General features: G+C 42.4%; 1 protein-coding gene across 1 annotated transcript in view; it reads right to left on the reverse strand.

Annotated features, from left to right (window-relative positions):
• ntf3 (neurotrophin 3) overlaps positions 1–18,927 on the reverse strand; it is a 61,510-nt gene extending 42,583 nt beyond the window's left edge. The window contains exon 1 of the mRNA XM_054739491.2: positions 18,788–18,927. Coding sequence (XP_054595466.2) covers positions 18,788–18,805 — 18 coding nt within the window. The 5' untranslated portion in view covers positions 18,806–18,927. The remainder of the gene's footprint in view (positions 1–18,787) is intronic.
• Positions 18,928–19,796: the final 869 nt, after the last annotated feature.

The following is a 19,796-nucleotide window of genomic DNA, read 5'->3' on the forward strand; positions in this document are numbered from 1 at the left end:
AAACACTGGGTAGTCTGAATCTCTTAATGACAATATGGACATGCATGGAATCATATAATCAGCTTTTGGTGTTTATTAAACTGTCAATACACAGCCAATCTGGAACGAGGTCACACTCCAACGCTGACTAAATAGGATTGTTGTCTTACGCACAAGATGATCTGCATTCTCTTGTGACTGTGATCTTGCTAATCTCACAAAAAGCCTGCTGTCTCACTTGCCAGGCTAGAACTAGGGTTAACTGAGGGGATAGCATGATTTTCCTTGAGGCTCTCAGGCAAATTCATCAGGATCCATTACAGTTTTTTTTCGATTGCTAAAACTCAAAAAGCAAAAATGAGGCACAATTTTCACAACCTCTACTTCTGTTCCCAATAGCTTGACTCAATTTATTACTCCTTAAGATTTCCTTATCATATTAGAACTCTGACTTTCCTCCTTTACACTCTGATGTCAATTTCAAATTACCTTGCTGTCAAAACACATCACACAATTTTCAGGTATTACACACACTTCTCACTTGAATTCTCAAAGCTTCAATCAACAACACACAAATATTCAAATCTCTAAACTTCCGGGTCTGGCGAGCAATTTGCAATCAGGGACTGCAGCAGAAAAGTAAGTTTCCACAAGGCTACCCAGGTGTATGAGTGGTTTCAGGACCACACACAGTTTTCCATTTTATACCTTCCACCTTATCCCCCCTTCCTCAATCCCACTGAGGAGTTTTTCTCAGCCTGGAGGTGGAAGGTGTACGAAAGGAATCCACAGAGCCAGGTCCCACTGCTTCAAGCCATGGAGGAGGCTTGTAGAGATGTGGCCTTTGAGGCCTGTCAGGGCTTCACTCGAGGCGGTACTTCCAGCACTGTTTGGACCAGGAGGACATCGCCTGTGATGTTGATGAGGCCCTCTGGCCAGACAGAGACCGGCGGCATGATGCCCCATGATTATGCTTGAATGGGAGGTGTGTGTGTGTGTGTGTGTGGGGGGGGGGGGGGGTAACTGTAAAAATAAAATGTTTTGTCTCAAAATTTGTGTAATGTCTAATGTTTGTCTATGAGAGAAGTGGGCATTGTAATAGATTCAGTGTATAATTCATTGTGTTCCCTTTCGACAATTGTGTTTTCAGTTTTGCTCTTCCATTTGTTCTTTCCATGCTTGGTAGTGTTCATCCAAAGGCTACTTGTGTTTAAGCAATGAATGGTATGTGTGTGTCATGTGAAAATGTGGCTGTGTTTACCAAATGAAAACACGTGTTCCATTTTGGGAACATGTTACGATGTGTGATGGCAGGGTTTTGTTGCAAAGGGAAGCCACAGTTTAGGGATTTGTGTGTTATGTTTGGGGTTTTGTGTGTGCAGTTTTGAACGAAACGTACAGTTTTGAAAAACGCGTTTTAGCAATCAAAAAAACTGTAAAAATCCATTGCTAAAATATAATGGTACCTCTTTGCAGTTAAAATAAACTTTTGATTCATCACAGTTTATGTCACCATTACAACATAAACAGTTTACATCGTCAACAAATGAGTCATTCACATGAAATGACACATGTGAGTCACAGTGGCCAATCCTCCCTTCAGCTATGTACTAAACATGACAACAATCCAAACTGACATAACTAACTTTTGAGAGAAACTTCCTGTCTGCCCTGAGAATGGGAGATCAGGGCTCAAATCCTGGTCGGGTCATACCAAAGATGGTTTGGGATCCAATCCCTGCTTGACACTCAGCTTCAAGGGGTTAGATTGGGGGGTTAAACCACCAAATACTTCCTGAGCGCAGCCACAGCTCCTCATGAGGAGGGGTCAAATGCAGAGATGTAATTTCACCAGTGTGTGATGGCTTTATGACAACAATTGTCTAACTTGATTCTCTCCACTTTTCTGCCAGACACTTTTTGTTTCTTCCTAACAAGACAAAAGATTTAAATATTCCTATGATTAAAACATTATTAAAGCAACAACTGGTAGAAAGTTGGATTGTTTTTGTGTGTGATTAATCACCGAAAGTTTTTTAATGTTTTTGGAAATTATATTTTCCCAAATCAGCTTCAGTCATTCATATTAAAAGTACAACTACCTGAAAACTACCTGCCACTACATTTGGTTTACTGTACATGAAGCAGACAGACGTTTTGATTTTTGCTGTTTTGCTTCACTGTACTGATTAACAGAACCAAATTCTAACGTTCAACCACAAATTGCTACATGCTGACAGGACATCGTGAGAGGAATTTCCTTCCAAATCAAATTGCTGTAAAAATATGCTTACAGATGATTCAGGTATGTGAAAATAACTTTAATTACAAGGAATTAAGCAGACCTATGTGCACTTATCATCCTTTTGTTCTATCCAACTGTCTTGTTTTAAATGCATATTTTACAGTTTTAAAAAGTACTCAAGTCCTGTTTTATCATCTTCTCACAATAAATTTATGAAATCTAGACTATTAAGATTGCTAAATGTTACATTTTAATTGTATCAGATACCTATTTCGTGCAATAAAATGCTAATTAATTCCTAAAAATCATACAATGTGATTTTCTGAAACTGCCTAAGAAGAAAATTATAGACTTTTCTAGTCTTTTACTGAGAAATTGTTGGGAATTGGCATTGTCTCAGATACTTATTTTCCCCACTGGATGCTGAACAACACAACACCACCAGAAGTTGTTGAATACTATTCCTGGTTGAACTATTCTATCTGAAGCTGGTGTGTTTCTGATACATTTGAACCATTTTTTGAATGAATTTTCTTTCTCAAAGCTGCAAAAATAGACTTTTTATCTGCTAACACCCTTAAACAAAACACTGCTTCTCAAAATCTAATTACTGACAATGGAAGAACAGGCGTAACCACCTATTCTCAATTATCACTGTTACATTTTTATTCTAGATCTAACTAGTCTATACCAAGCAATTCACTTGTCCTGTCATTATGTCATTAGATAAGTCTTTTAAACTTACTTTACGGTTATTTAGAAAATGTTCCTGATGTATTTTTTTTAAACCTTACTTAGATTTTCTCCCCGCATCTCCATGTTCAGTTTCAAATAAACCAAGAAGACAGCTGCCTGAAACCGGCACCTGAATAAAATATGGTTCCCATTTGCCCATCTTCTTTTAATAAAAATGGTTAAATAACATCTTGGACAAGACACTTGACTGTATAATACTATGGGAGACAACAGTGTAGCTGCCATCCATTTGGGGCAAACCTTTAGCAAAGAGGTCCATTTAGAATGAAAAGATATGGCTGTAAAATGTTGTTGTGGCTTTCAGAGACAAAAACAGATGAACTTTGTTTGCTACAGAAGCTTCTCAGTTCAAGACTGTGACAATTTATTATTTCTTAGTATTTGGTGTGGAAAAAGAAACCATCTGACCTTTCTAATCATTCTAACTTAATAAAGTTGTTGGTATTTTTCATTATTTCTGTCTTACAGGACCCAGCCTTTTGGAAAGTGTCAGCTTGTAAACACGTTATACTCATTCTTTTGGGTCTCATTTGAACCTATTAATATTGTAAACACTTAAGATGTTTGCATCCCCTGAACTCTTTTGAGGCTTTTCTCATTTTTACACTAACACTTAGTTTGGGGGACTTTAACAGCAATTCTACACCTTCCGCAGGATCTTGTTTGAATTTAGAGATTATCCAGTTGTGGAAGGTAGAATTTGTTGACATGAAACTGAATCCATTTTTCATGTGAAGAAGAAGAAAATATCTTTTCTATAGCACCTCTCAAGATAAAAATCACGGGGCGCTTCACAAAAACAAAAAATGTAAAAATATGAAAAAGAATTTAGAAAATGGTTAACAATATATTTAAAATTAGCAAAAATAGACAATTGTGTTTAAAAATATGTTAAGAGAGAGAGTGTGAATAGGAAAGAGGGAAATCAGTGGATCCTGAGGAAGGTGGAATAGGTGGGGAGAGCAGAATAAAGAGAGAGTGGTGAAGAAGGTCATACAAAAGCCAACTTGAACAAGTGAGTCTTCAGCTGCTTTTTAAAGGAGACCACTGAGTCCACTGATCTCAGGATCAGGGGGAGAGAGGTCCAGAGTCTGGGGGCCACAGCAGCAAATGATCTGTCACCTTTGGTCTTTAGCCTGGTGCTGCACAACCAGTAGGCTTTGATCACTGGACCTCAGGGACCTGCTGGGGGTGTAGGGACTAAGAAGATCACCAATGTAAGATGGTGCTTGTCCATGTAAGGCCCTATAGACCAGAACCAGGATCTTGAAAAGAACCCTGGAGTTGACTGGCAGCCAATGAAGCTGGAGGAGAAGCGGGGTGATGTGGGAGTATTTGGAGGACTTGGTCAGAAGCCGAGCACAGGCATTCTGAACCACCTGTAGACGGTTCAGGGAGGTTCTGCTCAGACACGTGAAAAGAGAGTTACAGTAGTCTAAGCATGAGGAGATGAAGGTGTGGATAACTGTGTCAAGTTCAGAGCGGGACAGAATGGGACTCAGCTTAGCAATGTTCCTGAGATGGAAGAAGGAAGAGCGAACAAGAGAACTGACATGAGAATCCAGGGTGAGAGCCAAAGCGCTTTGGTCGCGCGCTTAAGCGATGAAGACATCTTCTGCTTATGGCCAAAGATGCAACATTTTCCATGTTGCAAACAAGAAGTTTGGTAATAACTTCATCAGTCAGCAAGACTTGTTTCCCAGATACATCGGGCTTGTTTAAATCCTCGTCACCTGTTGGATGTTGTGAAGACCCAGAAAAAGTTTCCAAAGCAAATAAAGCCTGGAAAGCTCCACCTTGCGCTTAGACAACCCTGTTCATGTTACTGTGTGTCAGAAGAGTCGAGTTGTCACTTTAATATGAATGAAAATTCTGTGTTAAGGTTCAGGGTTCAGATGTGCTTGTTGCAGGAACTAGCATAATGCCACATCAGAGGAGAGGCTTAACAAGACAGGATTTGGAGTCTTTTTTCCTGATATTTGGACATCTCGCCATGGACTGCATAACAGCAACACAACCCTGTTAGGTCTGCAACACTGATGTTTTATCTCCACAAATAACTCAAGCCTGGAGGTGTTTTGCTTTGTGGGGGAGTTGCTAACTCTAAGAGTTACCATACCAACTTTATTTCTATGGCACAATTTAAAATACAGCATGAGAGCTGTGCAGTGTGCTGAACAGGCAGGATCAATTAAAACTAAAAAGACAAAAGCAGTCACTGTCTGAAAGCCAAGTCATGAAAATGGGTATTTAAACAAGACTTAAAAACAAGCAAAGAGGATGCCTGCCTAACTGTAACAGGCTCTGATGGGGGCAGCATGGGCAAACGCATGTTCACCCCGTGATTTGTAGTACATCCGGGGAATGCAGAGAAGCAGGAGATCAGCTGACTTCAACTTGCACATATACATAGGGGTGAGCAGCTTGGACAAATAGGGAGGTGCTAGGTCATGTAAAGGTTTAAAAACAAACAATATCTTCAAACGTACACGAAAAGTGATGGGGAGCCATAATCAAGTCTCACTGGTAGTTAGCTTGCACCAGTCCAGACGTTATCAGCTGGTTCTGGATGCTAAAACAACAGTCTTCCCTGTCACGAGTCACGATGAGTGAGTCCATAAATGTTAATAACAGTGTGACGTAGATCTGTCAGGATTTTCAAATCCTAAAGTTTCATGGTCTATTTTCTACCAGACGCTGATGCAGCAGATAGGTGTAGGAGACCATTTTTAGGTTCAGCCTGCATGTAAAACTCAGTAACCGATTATAATCACAAAAAATCGTTAAAAAATGTTTTTTCAGTCTTCCACACCTTTAAAATCTTCTTTCCTGCCTTTCTATTAAACTTGCATCCCTTTGTCTCTTTCTTCCAGCCCACATATAAAAACATTCATTAATGGAGTAAAACCGACTCAATTTATAATGCAGATTGAAAAAATTCAAGCTGAATTCAATTATCAAATTGGATGGCAAAGAAATGTTGCTATGACTTCAAAGAGCACAAGTTACGATAGATTTAGAAGGTTTCTCCACAGAATGTGTCAAACAGGAGCCGAAGCTTGTTTAACACCAACTCATTCTGCCTGTAGCACTGAAAACAGCGTCATCTCAGCCCCATCTCTCTACTGGGACAGGCAAAAGAACTGAAGTTGGAGACAAGCTGAAGGAGACCTAAAGCCAAGAGCTCCATGTTTCAACTCTCTTAGTTTGTTTCCCTTTTACTACTTGATTTAGAACAAAATCACTTCAGCACGAGTAAGAAGTCATGTCAGCAGTAGAACCACAAGAACTAATTATTCCTCATTTCCCTGCAGGTTGTTTTTAGCCAGGTAGCTAAAGTGGGTCATCGTGACACAACGTAGTTAAAGCAGGTCAGATCTTCAAAGTCCAGGACAAGGTTAACAACTGACTTCCTGATCGCAGTTTAAAACACATTTAATAAACATTGTCTACTCCTTTAATACCTCTAATAATTGTTATCCATCTTACTTGAAACATTTAGTGTAACTTTTGTTCACAGCTATGTTTAAAACTGCATTTATAAAACAGGATTTTGTTTTTTAGAGTTGTGGTTGTAGAAACGAGACAAACTGTGATCCGTACAGATGAGCTCTCTGGGGGAGGACTGATATTTTATTAAGAGATGCATTTAAGGTCACATAATGATAAGGCTCTAAATGGAAAACTTAGTTCTGAACTGTTGTTAAAGAACCGGCGGTAGTAGCAGCTTTAGTCTAGCACTGGGACATCTTTGATGGATGAAAACTCTAATAGTGACTAAAAGCTGTGGTGAAGTTCTTTAGATAGATCTCCCAGGACTAGAATGGGATGAATGCAACAGAACTGTAAAATGAGGTAATTGGAGACATGTCAGTGAAAGCCACGCCTAGCAAAGGATCGAGGGAAACAGTCAGTTCTTTACCAAACAGTCCAGAGTCAGAGCAACCGGGAACCAATCATTCAAGGTCATTTCACGGGAAACAGGGAAGCAATAAGAGTGAAAATGTAAAAGTGATTAAAAAAAGCTAATTGCAAATGTATAGTTCAGATGGGAGAAGTGCACTATTATTGTGGTGAGAGACATATTTGCAAAAAACTGAAATTTCCCCATGAAAAAAAATGAGATACTGTCAAAACAGCCGAGAACGTGCCACTAATTAAACACTACACATGCATAAAAATGTAGGCGTGTGGCCATCAAAACCTTCTGATGCGTTAATTTTCTGTCTTACAGTAATTTACAATAATTTACTGCATCTTTTATCTAAATGAACAAAAATTTAATAAATAAAGTGCACAAAGTTACAGAAAAAAAGGAACGAGGCAGAAATCACCTTCAAGCACATCTTTTCCCAAATCTTTTGGAGCATGACGTCTCGGAGTGAAAACGCTCCAGTTATCAAAGATACCACAGAGGATTAAAGGGTGCAGTCTAAAGAGCACTTTCACCACAAGATAAAACCGTTGCAAAGTCGCTAAATCTTTGCAATAATCCTGAAAGAGAAAAACATGGAAATGCTCCTACTAAGGCAATTGATTCATCAAAACAGGGGTGCAAATTTCTGGAATGCCATGGATTTGACATTCCATGCATGAACACAGTGCATGTGAGAGGAAGAGGGGATTAAAGGGAAGGCATCCTGTGTGGGGTTAATGTTAGACATTTATCTTTCGTACTTTTTCTGCTCCATCACCTGTCAAACTCTGATACACACACACACACACACACACACACACACACACACACACACACACACACACACACATTGTTGTCCTTAAGCAGGACTGTGACAGCTCCTGAAGAACTTTGAATCTTTGATGTTTGAAAAACAAAAGGTTAACCATGAAAGTTATTGCAGTGATGCAACTAATACACCAAAATTAGAATATTTTAATGGAATTTTAATTTTCATTGTCTCAATCCTAAGGGTTTCCTCAAACACTCAAATAATCAGTGTGATGAAATGAACTGGAAACTTGTTTATTTCTTTAACAGTATCTGTTTTGGGGTTCTATTGGATTTTGGGAAAAGATTAAAGTATGTGTTAGTGTTATGTTTAACTAAATGTATGAACAAGAGCTGAGAATCTGTTTAAGTCACTAAGCAGCAGGTTTCACCTTCAGGCCAACTGAACATCTGTCAGCTCAAATATCAAAGGTGGCCACATCAGTCCGTGCAGATGCCACTTCTGAGCATCTCTTTTTACAAGGAGAAAACGAGCATCTGAGCGGTGATGACCCTAAAGGTAGATTCAGATGGCTCATCTGGGTCCGCTCCATTCAGGAAATCAATTCCAAATCTGACAAGAGTCTACCTTCTCCTGAATGGTAGTTTAACCCAGAACAACTTCAAATACAGCCCAGTGGGAGTGCTGCTGTTAGGGGTCACATGGGTCAGGCATGAAAACCACAGCAAGTTCTGCCAGGTTCGTCATACGGATTAAATGTAAAAGTTATACAGAAAAAAGTACAGTAACTCTCCAAAAACAAGATTAGAAAGATAAGAAGCAACCAATGGCAGGCTGAAATAAATCTGACTTTACTTTATTGTTGTTTCATAGTTGTAGGCTGGATTTTTGTCGAATACAAATCAAGTAACCATAGATACATTTAGTAACCATAGATTTCTATAAAGATAGATTTCTATAATGCGGAATGATAATTAGAGGAGGTTAGTTTCACATCCAGGGTTAAAGGCATGGTTCTGTGGAAGCTGTGATAACTTTGAGACGTAAAGAACAATTCTAGAAACACACTAGTTCTTGTTTAAATGACTGATACCCATTTGAATTCTTTTTTTACAGCTGTGACTGGACAATGACTGATTTTCCATGTTGCTTCTTGACGGAGGTGCGTTCACAAACTTAACAAAAAAGATGATTTTGTGTACTTCCGTTTTATAGAATCACTGGATAAACCAGCCACATTGAATTTTGACAGATTCTGATCCCAAGTCAATGTTTTAATCTCTAAAGCCTGATTTATGCTTCTCCGTCTGCGTCAGTGCGGAGACACGCAACGCCATTATCCGTCCTGGCGTAGGGATCCGGCAGGCACGCAAGTACGTACGGAGTCGAGCCCACTTTTTTAAACATCCGTCGAACGAGACGGATTACGCAAGCTTGTGATTGGTCAGGACGCCGCTGTTGTTTACAGCGCCGCCATTGCAAAGAGAACCGAGTTCAACTAGCAGCAGGCACGGAGAAGCTTGAATAATACCTCGCGAAAAAACTCTAAAAATATGAACGTTTAATTCTCCCGTGACTGGAGGAGTGAAAAGATGCGCAGCAAGTGTTTTATTTGTGGACGGAAATGACAGGAAACGTGGGTTTAGAGGGAGGTGGGGAGCGCATGAAGCGGTGGGAGAATGAGAGACAAATATGTCCGTGTTAAAAGTCTCGTATATACACAAAAAACACAATATAAACACACTTTCTTGGACCGATACATGACATGATACCACAGAACAGCGCTACGCCCTCTGTTGTCCTGCCGGGCAATTGCTTTGCAACACTCTCCAGGAGACGGAGAAGTAAAAGAGCAAAACGCTTCCGTCAATCCGTGCGTGTCTGTCCCTTGCGGAGCTGACGGAGAAGCATAAACCAGGCTTAAATCTGATCAGACTGACCATGTAAGTCTGGTCTGAGCCAGTAACAAAGTAGCCATTTCTATGTTGACACAGATTTATTACTCACAAAACATCTTATCCTGGTTTTATGGAAGGAATAAACATCACATTTAGCAGATGAGTTAGAGAAACCATGTCTTATCTTCAGTTACAGACCCAATGTTTCTCCAAACTGAGGTTGTTCAAAGAGTGACCTAAAGATCTAACGTCTCCAAAGAAAACCTTTTCAACTTCAGCATCCTGGATTGTTATTGAAGTGAATTAAAGGTAATAAAAGTTTAGGTTTGAGTCCAAACTAATGTTAAAGAGAAGCATTTAGGAAGAACTCCAAAGCAAAAACAGATGTGAAGCTGGAGGAAACATTGGCAGCCATTTTTAATGTAAATGATGTAAAGTCATGTGAGCTGCACGCTCAGTCTGGACAAAACAGACATTTGGGGTAGCCCACATAGATTATCAGTGATATCTGAAAGGACTTGGTTTATGTTGATTATGAAATTTCTGTGGAAATGGTGTCTGAACCACATTAACACACGTTTTAGTTCTAGAGATCTCCAACAAGCCATGAGGTCCGTTGAATGAACTAAATCAGACTAAATTGGAGATGTCTCAGCCATTGGGATCTCACTGGATACTTTATAGTAGTTTGTATTTCATGTACTTAGCAAAAACCTTCTTTTTGGAGGATACATAAACAAACAGCAATGATAAACAGAGTTTAGGAGGGATTCTTTCCAGCTGATCTGAGCAAAGATCAGTATCTGGACACCATCTGAAGGTCACTGAGGCTCCTCCTCAATGTGGAAACACACATACTCAGATGTAAGGAATTAGGGAGACATGAGGAATGTAAAGATCCAGATGAAGGATATGAGTAAGATAAAGAAAATTGATGAGACAGAAAGGCAGATTATCCGGTCAAAAAGGACAAAAAGTGGACAGATGAGTGGTCATATGACCGAACTGCTGGAAAGCTTCGCTTTGGAACCGCATGATCCCAATCTCTGGGAGTTGTGGGAAACCCAATAAAAACAAGCTGCTGAGGATTCAGAGCTGTTTACGTCAAGGTGAGTCTGAAGATTAAAGGTTAAAGGAATGAAAGCGGTAAATGATTATGAAGATAATTAACAGCATGCTGTAATACTCAGTGGGTTTCACTCTAACATGCCATAAGAATGTGCAGCACATAAACACTCTGAGGAACATGTAAACCATCTAGGAGCAGGCTGAGCTGTGAAATCACAACCCTGGAGGATTTGGGCTAAAGCCTAAAGGAAAGTCTACAGAACGAGTAGGGGAGGAGCTTTATTCCTCTCCACCATCCACTCCTACTTTGTTTTTATTCTACGCGTGAGGCTTTGCAGGAACATTTAGCTACTTGACCCAAGCAGGTTTTTATATTTTAAACACTAATCTGTCTTTTTACAAGTACGTCAGCTCCTCTTGACTTAACGGCTAAACCCTTTTGGGTTAAAAAGGTCGGGGGGGGGGGGGGGGGGGGGGTATCAGCAAGTTCCTTGAGAGTTGTAGAGCGTTGGGTGGAGTGTATTTTAAAAACAAGAACCAGAATATGAACATTTACAAGGTCATTAAATTAGGTAAAAGCTGTAATTCCTAAAAAATAAATTAAACCACAGATTAAAACACTGCATACAAAAAAAAGCAGGAAATCTTTACTAAAAAATCTCATCAACTGCAGAAAGGGGAAGACAAGTCTTTGATGAGCGTACATCTACAACTGATTAACTCTTGGAATCAAACTGATTCAAGATTGTAACTTAAGGTAACAGTCCTTAGCAAACACAGAAATAACTTCTTTCATTTTACAGATATTGAGCTGAACTTTGAGGCTTACTTCCATCACTTAGTCCAAGCATTAGTCCACCATTTCCCAATTAAAGCCAATCATGTTTATCCATTAGCAAAACCAGCTGAAGAGACAGATTTGAATAAAACTCTCAGCCTTTATTTGGTATAGATCTGAAAACATTAAGGGTTAACCTCATTTGGGATGGCCACACCACAGCCAACTGAATTTTGAAAGCACAAAGATGGCTTACACACAGTCACATTAGTGATAAAGGACAGATGTAAGCTGAGGGCTACACATTCCACCAGATCTGTGTTGAAAAGTTGGCGTCAACTCGTCGTCGTCGTCATCGTCATCTTCGTCGTTGTCGTCTTCCTCCAATTATCCAGGTCCGGGTCGCGGGGGCAGCATCCCAACTAGGGAGCTCCAGACCGTCCTCTCCCCAACCACCTCCTCCAGTTCCTCTGGCAGGACCCCAAGGCGTTCCCGGACCAGATTGGAGATGTAACCTCTCCAACATGTCCTGGGTCAACCCGGGGGCCTCTTGCTGGCAGGACATGCCTGAAACACCTCCCCAGGGAGGCGTCCAGGAAACATCCTAACCAGATGCCCAAACCACCTCAACTGACTCCTTTCGATCCAGAGGAGCAGCGGTTCTACTCCGAGTTCCTCCCGAATGTCCGAGCTCCTCACCCTATCTCTAAGGCTGAGCCCGGCCACCCTACGGAGGAAACTCATTTTGGCCGCTTGTATTCGCAAATCTCGTTCTTTCGGTCATTACCCAAAGCTCATGACCATAGGTGAGGATTGGGATGTAGATCAACCTGTAAATCAAGAGCCTGGCTTTCTGGCTCTGCTTCCTCTTCACCACAACAGATCGGCTCAGCGTCCGCATCACTGCAGACGCTGAGCCAATCCGCCTGTGGATCTCCCGATCCCTCCTACCCTCACTCGTGAACAAGACCCCGAGATACTTAAACTCCTCCACTTGAGGTAGGACCTCTCTCCCGACCCGGAGTTGGCAAGCAAGCAGATCGGTCGAGAACCATGGTCTCAGATTTGGAGGTCCTGATCCTCATCCCAGCCGCTTCACACTCGGCCGCGAACCTACCCAGCAAGAGCTGAAGGTCAGAGCTGAATAAAGCTAGGAGGACCACATCATCCGCAAAAAGCAGAGACGAGATTCTCCTGCCACCAAACTCGACACACTCCACACCACGGCTGCGTCTAGAAATTCTGTCCATAAAAGTGATGAACAGAACCGGTGACAAAGGGCAGCCCTGGCGGAGTCCAACCCTCACTGGGAACAGGTCCGACGTACTACCAGCTATGCGGACCAAACTCCCGCTCCTCTGGTAAAGGGACTGAATGGCCCTTAACAAAAAGCCACCCACCCCATACTCCTGGAGCATCCCCCACAGGGTGCCCCTGGACACACGGTCATAAGCCTTCTCCAAATCCACAAAACACATGTGGATTGGTTGGGCAAACTCCCATGCCCCCTCCATCACCCTTGCAAGGGTATAGAGCTGGTCCACAGTTCCACGGCCAGGACGAAAACCACATTGCTCCTCCTCAATCTGAGATTCAACTATCGATCTGACCCTCCTCTCCAGTACCTTGAAGTAGACATTTCCAGGGAGGCTGAGGAGTGTGATCCCCCTATATTTGGAACACACCCTTCAGGTCACCCTTCTTAAAGCTGGGTACCACCACCCCGGTTTGCCACTCCACAGGAACTGCCCCTGAAGACCACGCAATGTTGCAGAGACGTGTAAACCACGACAGCCCTACAACATCCATAGCCTTGAGATACCCAGAACGAATCTCATCCACCCCTGGGATCCGCCGCTGTGTAGTTGTTTGACTACCTCAGCAACTTCTGCCCCAGAGATTGGACAGTCCACCCCCAGGTCTCCCGGCTCTGGCTCCTCCTCGCAATATGAGTAGGTGGGATTGAGCAGCTCCTCAAAGTATTCCTTCCACTGCCCGACTATAGCCCCAGTTAATGTCAGCAGCTCCCCATCCCCACTGTAAACAGTGTGAGCGAGTTGCTGCCTCGATAGTCTTTCTCCATGGCCTCACCAAACTCCTCCCACGCCTGAGATTTTGCCTCGGCAACTGCCACTTCTGCACCCCGCTTGGCTATCCGGTACCCGTCTGCTGCCTCCGGAGACCCACAGACCAGCCATGCCCTGTAGGCCTCCTTCTTCAGCCTGACGGCTCCCCGAACCTCTGGTGTCCACCAGCGGGTACGGGGGTTGCCACCATGACTGGCACCGGCCACCTTGCGACCACAGCTAGCAACAGCCGCCTCAACAATTGCAGAGTGGAACAAGGCCCACTCGGAGTCAATGTCCCCCACTGCTCTCGGGACGCGGTCAAAGCTCTGCCGGAGGTGGGAGTTGAAGACCGTCTTGACAGGTTCTTCTGCCAGGCGTTCCCAGCAGACCCTCACTATGCATTTGGGTCTGCCAGGTCTATGTGGCATCTTCCCCTGCCATCTGATCCAACTCACCACCAGGTGGTGATCAGTTGACAGCTCCGCTCCCCTCTTCACTCGGGTGTACAAAACATACAGCCGCAGGTCAGATGATACGACTACAAAGTCTATCATCGACCTGCGACCTAGGCTGCCCTGGTACCAAGTTTACCGATGGGCATCTATATGTTCAAACATGGTGTTCGTTATAGCCAAACTGCGGTTTGCACAGAAGTCCAATAACGAAACACCACTCAAGTTCAGATCAGGCAGACCATTCCTCCCAATCACACCCCTCCAGGTCATGCTGTCATTGCCCACGTGAGCATTGAAGTCCCCCAGCAGGACAATGGAGTCCCCTGATGGAGCACTATCTAGCACTCATCCCAGGGACTCCAAAAAGGGTGAGTAATCTGAACTGATATTTGACGCATAAGCACAAACAACAGTCAGGACCCGTTCCCCGACCCGAAGGTGCAGGGAAGCTAACCTCTCGTCCCCCGGGGTAAACCCCAACACACAGGCAGAGAGTCTTAGGGCTAACCAAAACCCATCCCCAGCCCTCCGCCTCTCACCCGGAGCAACTCCAGCAAAGGAGAGTGTCCAACCCCTCTCAAGGACTTGGGTTCCAGAGCCAATGCTATGTGTCGAGGTGAGTACTGCTCAACCTCTGCCACAAGCTCCTGCTCCTTCCCCGCCAGCGAGGTTTCCTTGTCCGGGGATCGGATGTGAACTAATGGAATCAACTAATGGAGTCAACCTTTTGGGACCCATCTGCAAGAAACACCCAAATGCACTGAAAGTCATCACACACACTTACAGGTAAAACTAAAATATTGTGCAAAGGTTCAATTGTGTCAGTGGGTCAACTTAAAAGGTGAAACTAATGCATGAGATAGACTCTTTATGCAAAGCCAGATATTTCAGCCTTTATTTGTTATAAATGTGATGATTACAGCTTATGGAAACCCCACATTCAGATAGTTAACCTATTATGAAAAGGTTCAATTTTCTAGACTCAAAGTGTCATACTTTAATCAGCTAATGAATCCAGAACACCTGCAAAGGGTTCCTGGGCTTTTAGATGGTCTCCCACCAATCCACATGGTCTCGAGCGGCACATTGTCCTCACCATAAACAGTGTTGGTGGTGCACCGCGTTCCCCTCCTGAGACACAGATGGTGGACCAGAATCTCTTCAAAGTCATACAAAAATCACACAGGTCTTCAAGTTAAATGGCGAAGAACCAATAATACTATTAAAAATGATAAAACCTAATAAAATGATGTTTAGACAGCTGTAGAGCCCAGAAATGCAGCGTGCTCTACTGTTTGTGCAATGATTTCTGTTTAAAAAGCCTTTTCTTACTAGCCTAGAAATCTAGACAGCTCGTAGCCAGAGCTAACTGATTTTTCTCTGCAGGTTGGTCTAGCCACGCTCCATTGGAGCCTCGGCAGACTCGACCAGGCTGGTGTTCTACCAATCACAGCGCTCTATCAGTTTGGTGGGTAGTCTGCCATACTCTGTCAAAGACACAAATACATATTTTTCTAAATAAATGACTCAACTACATCTATCTGCTCTTGACTCTAAGAAAAGCACAAGTCTAAAGGGTTGATGCCAAAGCCATTTCAACCAACCCATCGCCATCTTTGTTGTTTCAGTCGCGTAGCTGTGAGTAAATCTTGTTGTCCAACAGCAGGTCGAGACAGTTTGAGGCAACCGTAGATTCAGCCCCACTGAGCGCCGTCTATATGGGTCGTAACCAGTTATTCACATAACATGGGTTGCCAGACTATTTACTTACATCTTCTACACTTTTTTAAATATTGCAATCACACTGACTGTGATACATTTCTTGGTAAAAATCTATTTTATTTATATTAAGCTGGGGCAGCAGAAGCTCAGGAGGTGGAGCGGGTTGTCTAGAGATCAGAGGACTGGAGGATAGATCCCAGTTCCTGCCAGGGTACCCTGCTGTCCCTGAGCAAGACATCTCATGCAGCTTGCCGATGTTGGTGGTGGTCAGAGGGACCGATGGTGCAGAAGGCAGCTCTGTCAGATGGCTCCAAAGCAGCTGTGGCTACATAGTAGCTTACCATCATCGGCAGTGTGTGAATGCATGCATAACAAATAACAAGCTAGTCTTTTCCAGGCTTTTATAGGGGGACAAGTGAGACATAAATGTGGAACTAGAAAAAGTTTGTGACTAATTTTAACAAATTTACATTTATTTATTATTTATATAAAATGATTTATATATATTCAATCAGAATAAGCAACAACGAAGCCTTACGTTTAATTAATAGTGAGATTATTTAAAGTTTCCTCCTACAATCGCTAAAGTAGATGGTGTCATATGAAGAGTTCTGACTCATCACAATATTATAAAATAGGCTGTAGTCTGGTGGGCGGGGGTGGGGAAGGGAGGGGGGCACAACTCATATTGATTAGTTCAAGCTTCCAGATTAACAAAAGCAGGCAGTAATTTAATCACACATTCTCAACAATTCATCACCTTTCAGCTCACTCCTGATGTTCTGCTTAAGTCATCATTAGTCACTCTTCAGCTGATTCTCTCATCCTCTCACTCCCATGTGAGTCACTCTGATGCACTCTGTGCGCTCTAGGGTTTACCATCAACACAGAAAAGTCAAACATTTCTCTGCTCTCTCTGTTGACTAAAAGTTTTCAGGTTCACAGAGCTGACAGCACCTTCTGATTCCTGTTCAGCTCTAACCTCCTGATCACTTTATTTTAGAAACGAGTAAAAGATAGAAAACAATTGTATTACCTTCAGATTTGTGAAAGTTGTGATTCTGTAAGTAAAAAATCCCACATGTGAGAGCTGTTACTGCGTGCATGAATTAAAGTGGGATAATTGTCTAACTTGTTTTGTTTCAGATATCCATCTCAATGCTTTATGGTGGAAAACATCATTCAACAAACAGGGAATGATTAGAATCTTTCAGAGGTTTTGCACTATTGCAAAAACTCATTCAAGCATTTTCATGGTGAGTTTTCGAGATTGCCCAGCACCTCACATTGGTGTGGGTTGGGTTGGTGATGATGTCCATGCATGGATACTACATCAAGAATCTTGAAAGATGTTAAGCACTTGCAGCATATTTATAAAACACTTATCTGTTTTGGGACATCAATCTGACCACCGTGTTTTAAACTGGTGACAAGAAACATTTGCATCCAAAACGTGACAATTTAAAGTTCTGAACTAAACATGATTGAAGGTGTTCTTCACCTTTCTGGTATGAAAGTCGTTGAACGTGTTGCCTGCTTCATGCTGGAGTCACTTGTCATGTTTTCTCTGATCAAATTAAACCTTGTTTGCTATTTCAAGAACATTTAATTGTGCATTTCTGGAAATGTCGAAAAGTCAGCTGTAAACTGAGTTAGACTTCATGTCTCTGCATGAAGAGAGGTGGAAAATCACATGATGAAGAAGGGTTTCAGCTCATGGGAGCTTGGTGAAGTTGGCTTATTAAAACATCTGTTTGTGGGGTCAGGATCCTCTTTCTCTGGATGATCCAGGCTCATAAATCCTCAGGAGGTGGAACTAGAACTGAATTACTGCACCAGGAAATAAGGTTACATTTAACCTGCATCTTTGACCAGAAGACGGAAGAGCGTCTAACACTTTAAACAAACATTCATAAACGTTTTCTGATCCCTCTGGAGCTCTGTGTTTGACTGAGACATTCTTATGAAATGAAGTTTTCTCCGTTTTTGATCTTTGACTTCTGGGTGCCACTTTGACATTTGAATACTCTGTCAGATCAGATGATTTAGCTTAAACGTGACTTCCTAAAATGTCTATCACTTCAGCCTCAACAAGAAAATATCGAACTCATGACCAGAAGTCTCCAGGTGGAGCGTATTTAGAATTTGGACCCATAAACTGTACTTCTGATGTTCCCCAGTGGCTCCGCCCATAACTCACTCACTGTTCTCTCTCCTGCTCAGCTAAACACAAAGTGATTACTGTCCAACTGCGCAGCACCATCCACCAGCGGCGCAGAACGCCCACTGGCGCGCGCCATTACGCAGAGCAGGCGCACTGTCCCGCTACAGGAAAAAGCAAGTTATTCATACGTTTTCTTTTGTTTGAGTAAGGTTTGATGAGCGCACACACACACACACACACACACACACACACACACACACACACACACACACACACACACCAGATCCATAAAGTTCCATTTCTTGGACGTTTGGATCTTCAGCATGAAGTTTCTGCACAATTATGCTCAAGGTCCGCGCGCACTGTTGAAGGGAGAGTACTCAGCGTGTTTGTTTAGAGTCGTCTGTCACATATCAGCTTTCACAGACACAACCCGCGCGTACTACAGGTACAGTTTGAGCCACATCAATTCAGCTGGAACACAGCACACGCCTTTTGACTCTTAAAAACAACTTTAGCAAAACCGAGTGTGTGTGCGCGCGCGAAAGAGAGAGAGAGAAGTAGATAGAGAGATTTGGAAATACCCATCCCTTTTGTATATACCTGCGTGCACGGTGCGAAAACCACGAGGAAAATAAATGCGCGTCTCTATTCTGTTTTGCCTTGAGGGAGCGCACAGAATAAATCTAGTTCTTTTTTTTTTCTTTTAGAAGTTCCAACTTAACCTAAAACAAAAAAACAACTATGCACATAAAAAGTAAAAAGCATGTCTGCTGCAAACGCCTTGACCAATTAAGGTGAAACGGTTCAAGGTCCAGGCTGCAACCGAGTTGAACACCCGCAAAAACTTGTAATTTGATGGTTTGTTTTTAATAACTTGCATCGTTTCATTAATTTCCTGTGGTTCTTGAAGTTTTCTGACAAGTGATTCAAGCGGCAAAAATGGAAAAAAAATGAGTTCCTACCGTAATAAAGGTAACCATAGCATCGGCGGGTTAGTATCCAACAGAGTCGACATGAAGGTGATTAATTTTTCACTCAGAATCTTCTGGTGAAAACTTCCCACTGTCAGGAGGACTTTCTGTTGTTCTGTTCGGTTCTGATCTGCTCTGTGGAGGAGATCAGGGCGTGCGTAAAGATCTGCGTCTCTCTCTCTCTCTCTCTCTCTCTCTCTCTCTCTCTCTCTCTCTCTCTCTCTCTCTCTCCCTCTCTCTCTCTCTCTCTCTCTCTCTCTCTCTCTCTCTCTCTCTCTCTCTCTCTCTCTCTCTCTCTGTGTGTGTGTGTGTGTGTGTGTGTGTGTGTGGTGTACAACATAATCTCCTGCGCTCTCGCTGTTAGAGGACAGATGGCTCCTGCACTCTGACTGTCAGTGGAGCGAGCCTGCTGACATGAATTAGGACAACCAATTAGGCGCGTGTGCTCTAAGTGTGCGCGCGATGATGGCCAATTAATAAAGTAATTTGCAACAATTTGTCCATCACATGTTTAAAATCTTAAGATAAATCAGGGTGAACGAACAGAAACAGAGGCGGAGCTACCCTAATTCTGTCTGGGGGCCATGTTTAAGAAGTCCCCTCAGAACTAAAATAATAAGTTGTAGTTGTAGAGCTCATTCTGTTTAGGGCTTGTCATCTAGAGTGCCACCTGCTGAGCGGGGGCTCTGCTAAAGCAAATCATTGCTCAAACAGAAGGTCATGCTGCAAGTATGGCAACATAATGGGTCATTTAACCTCCTCAGACGAGATTTTATGTGCTGGACATGTTCTGTTTTCACAAAGCTGTTGGAACCTCATGAATGTAAATTTTAAAAATGTCTAGAAGCGCTGACGTTGTTAGGTCCGTTTTAGTAAATAATCACAAGCCCCCCCTCCCCTATCATTTTGTTTTTTTATATATTTTTTTTCAGTTAACTTTTATTTTATTTTATTTTTTTCAGTTAACTTTTTTTATTTGTTCACATCTACATGCTCAACA

The sequence above is a fragment of the Nothobranchius furzeri genome, chromosome 1 (assembly GCF_043380555.1).
Source record: "Nothobranchius furzeri strain GRZ-AD chromosome 1, NfurGRZ-RIMD1, whole genome shotgun sequence".
Taxonomy (NCBI): domain Eukaryota; kingdom Metazoa; phylum Chordata; class Actinopteri; order Cyprinodontiformes; family Nothobranchiidae; genus Nothobranchius; species Nothobranchius furzeri.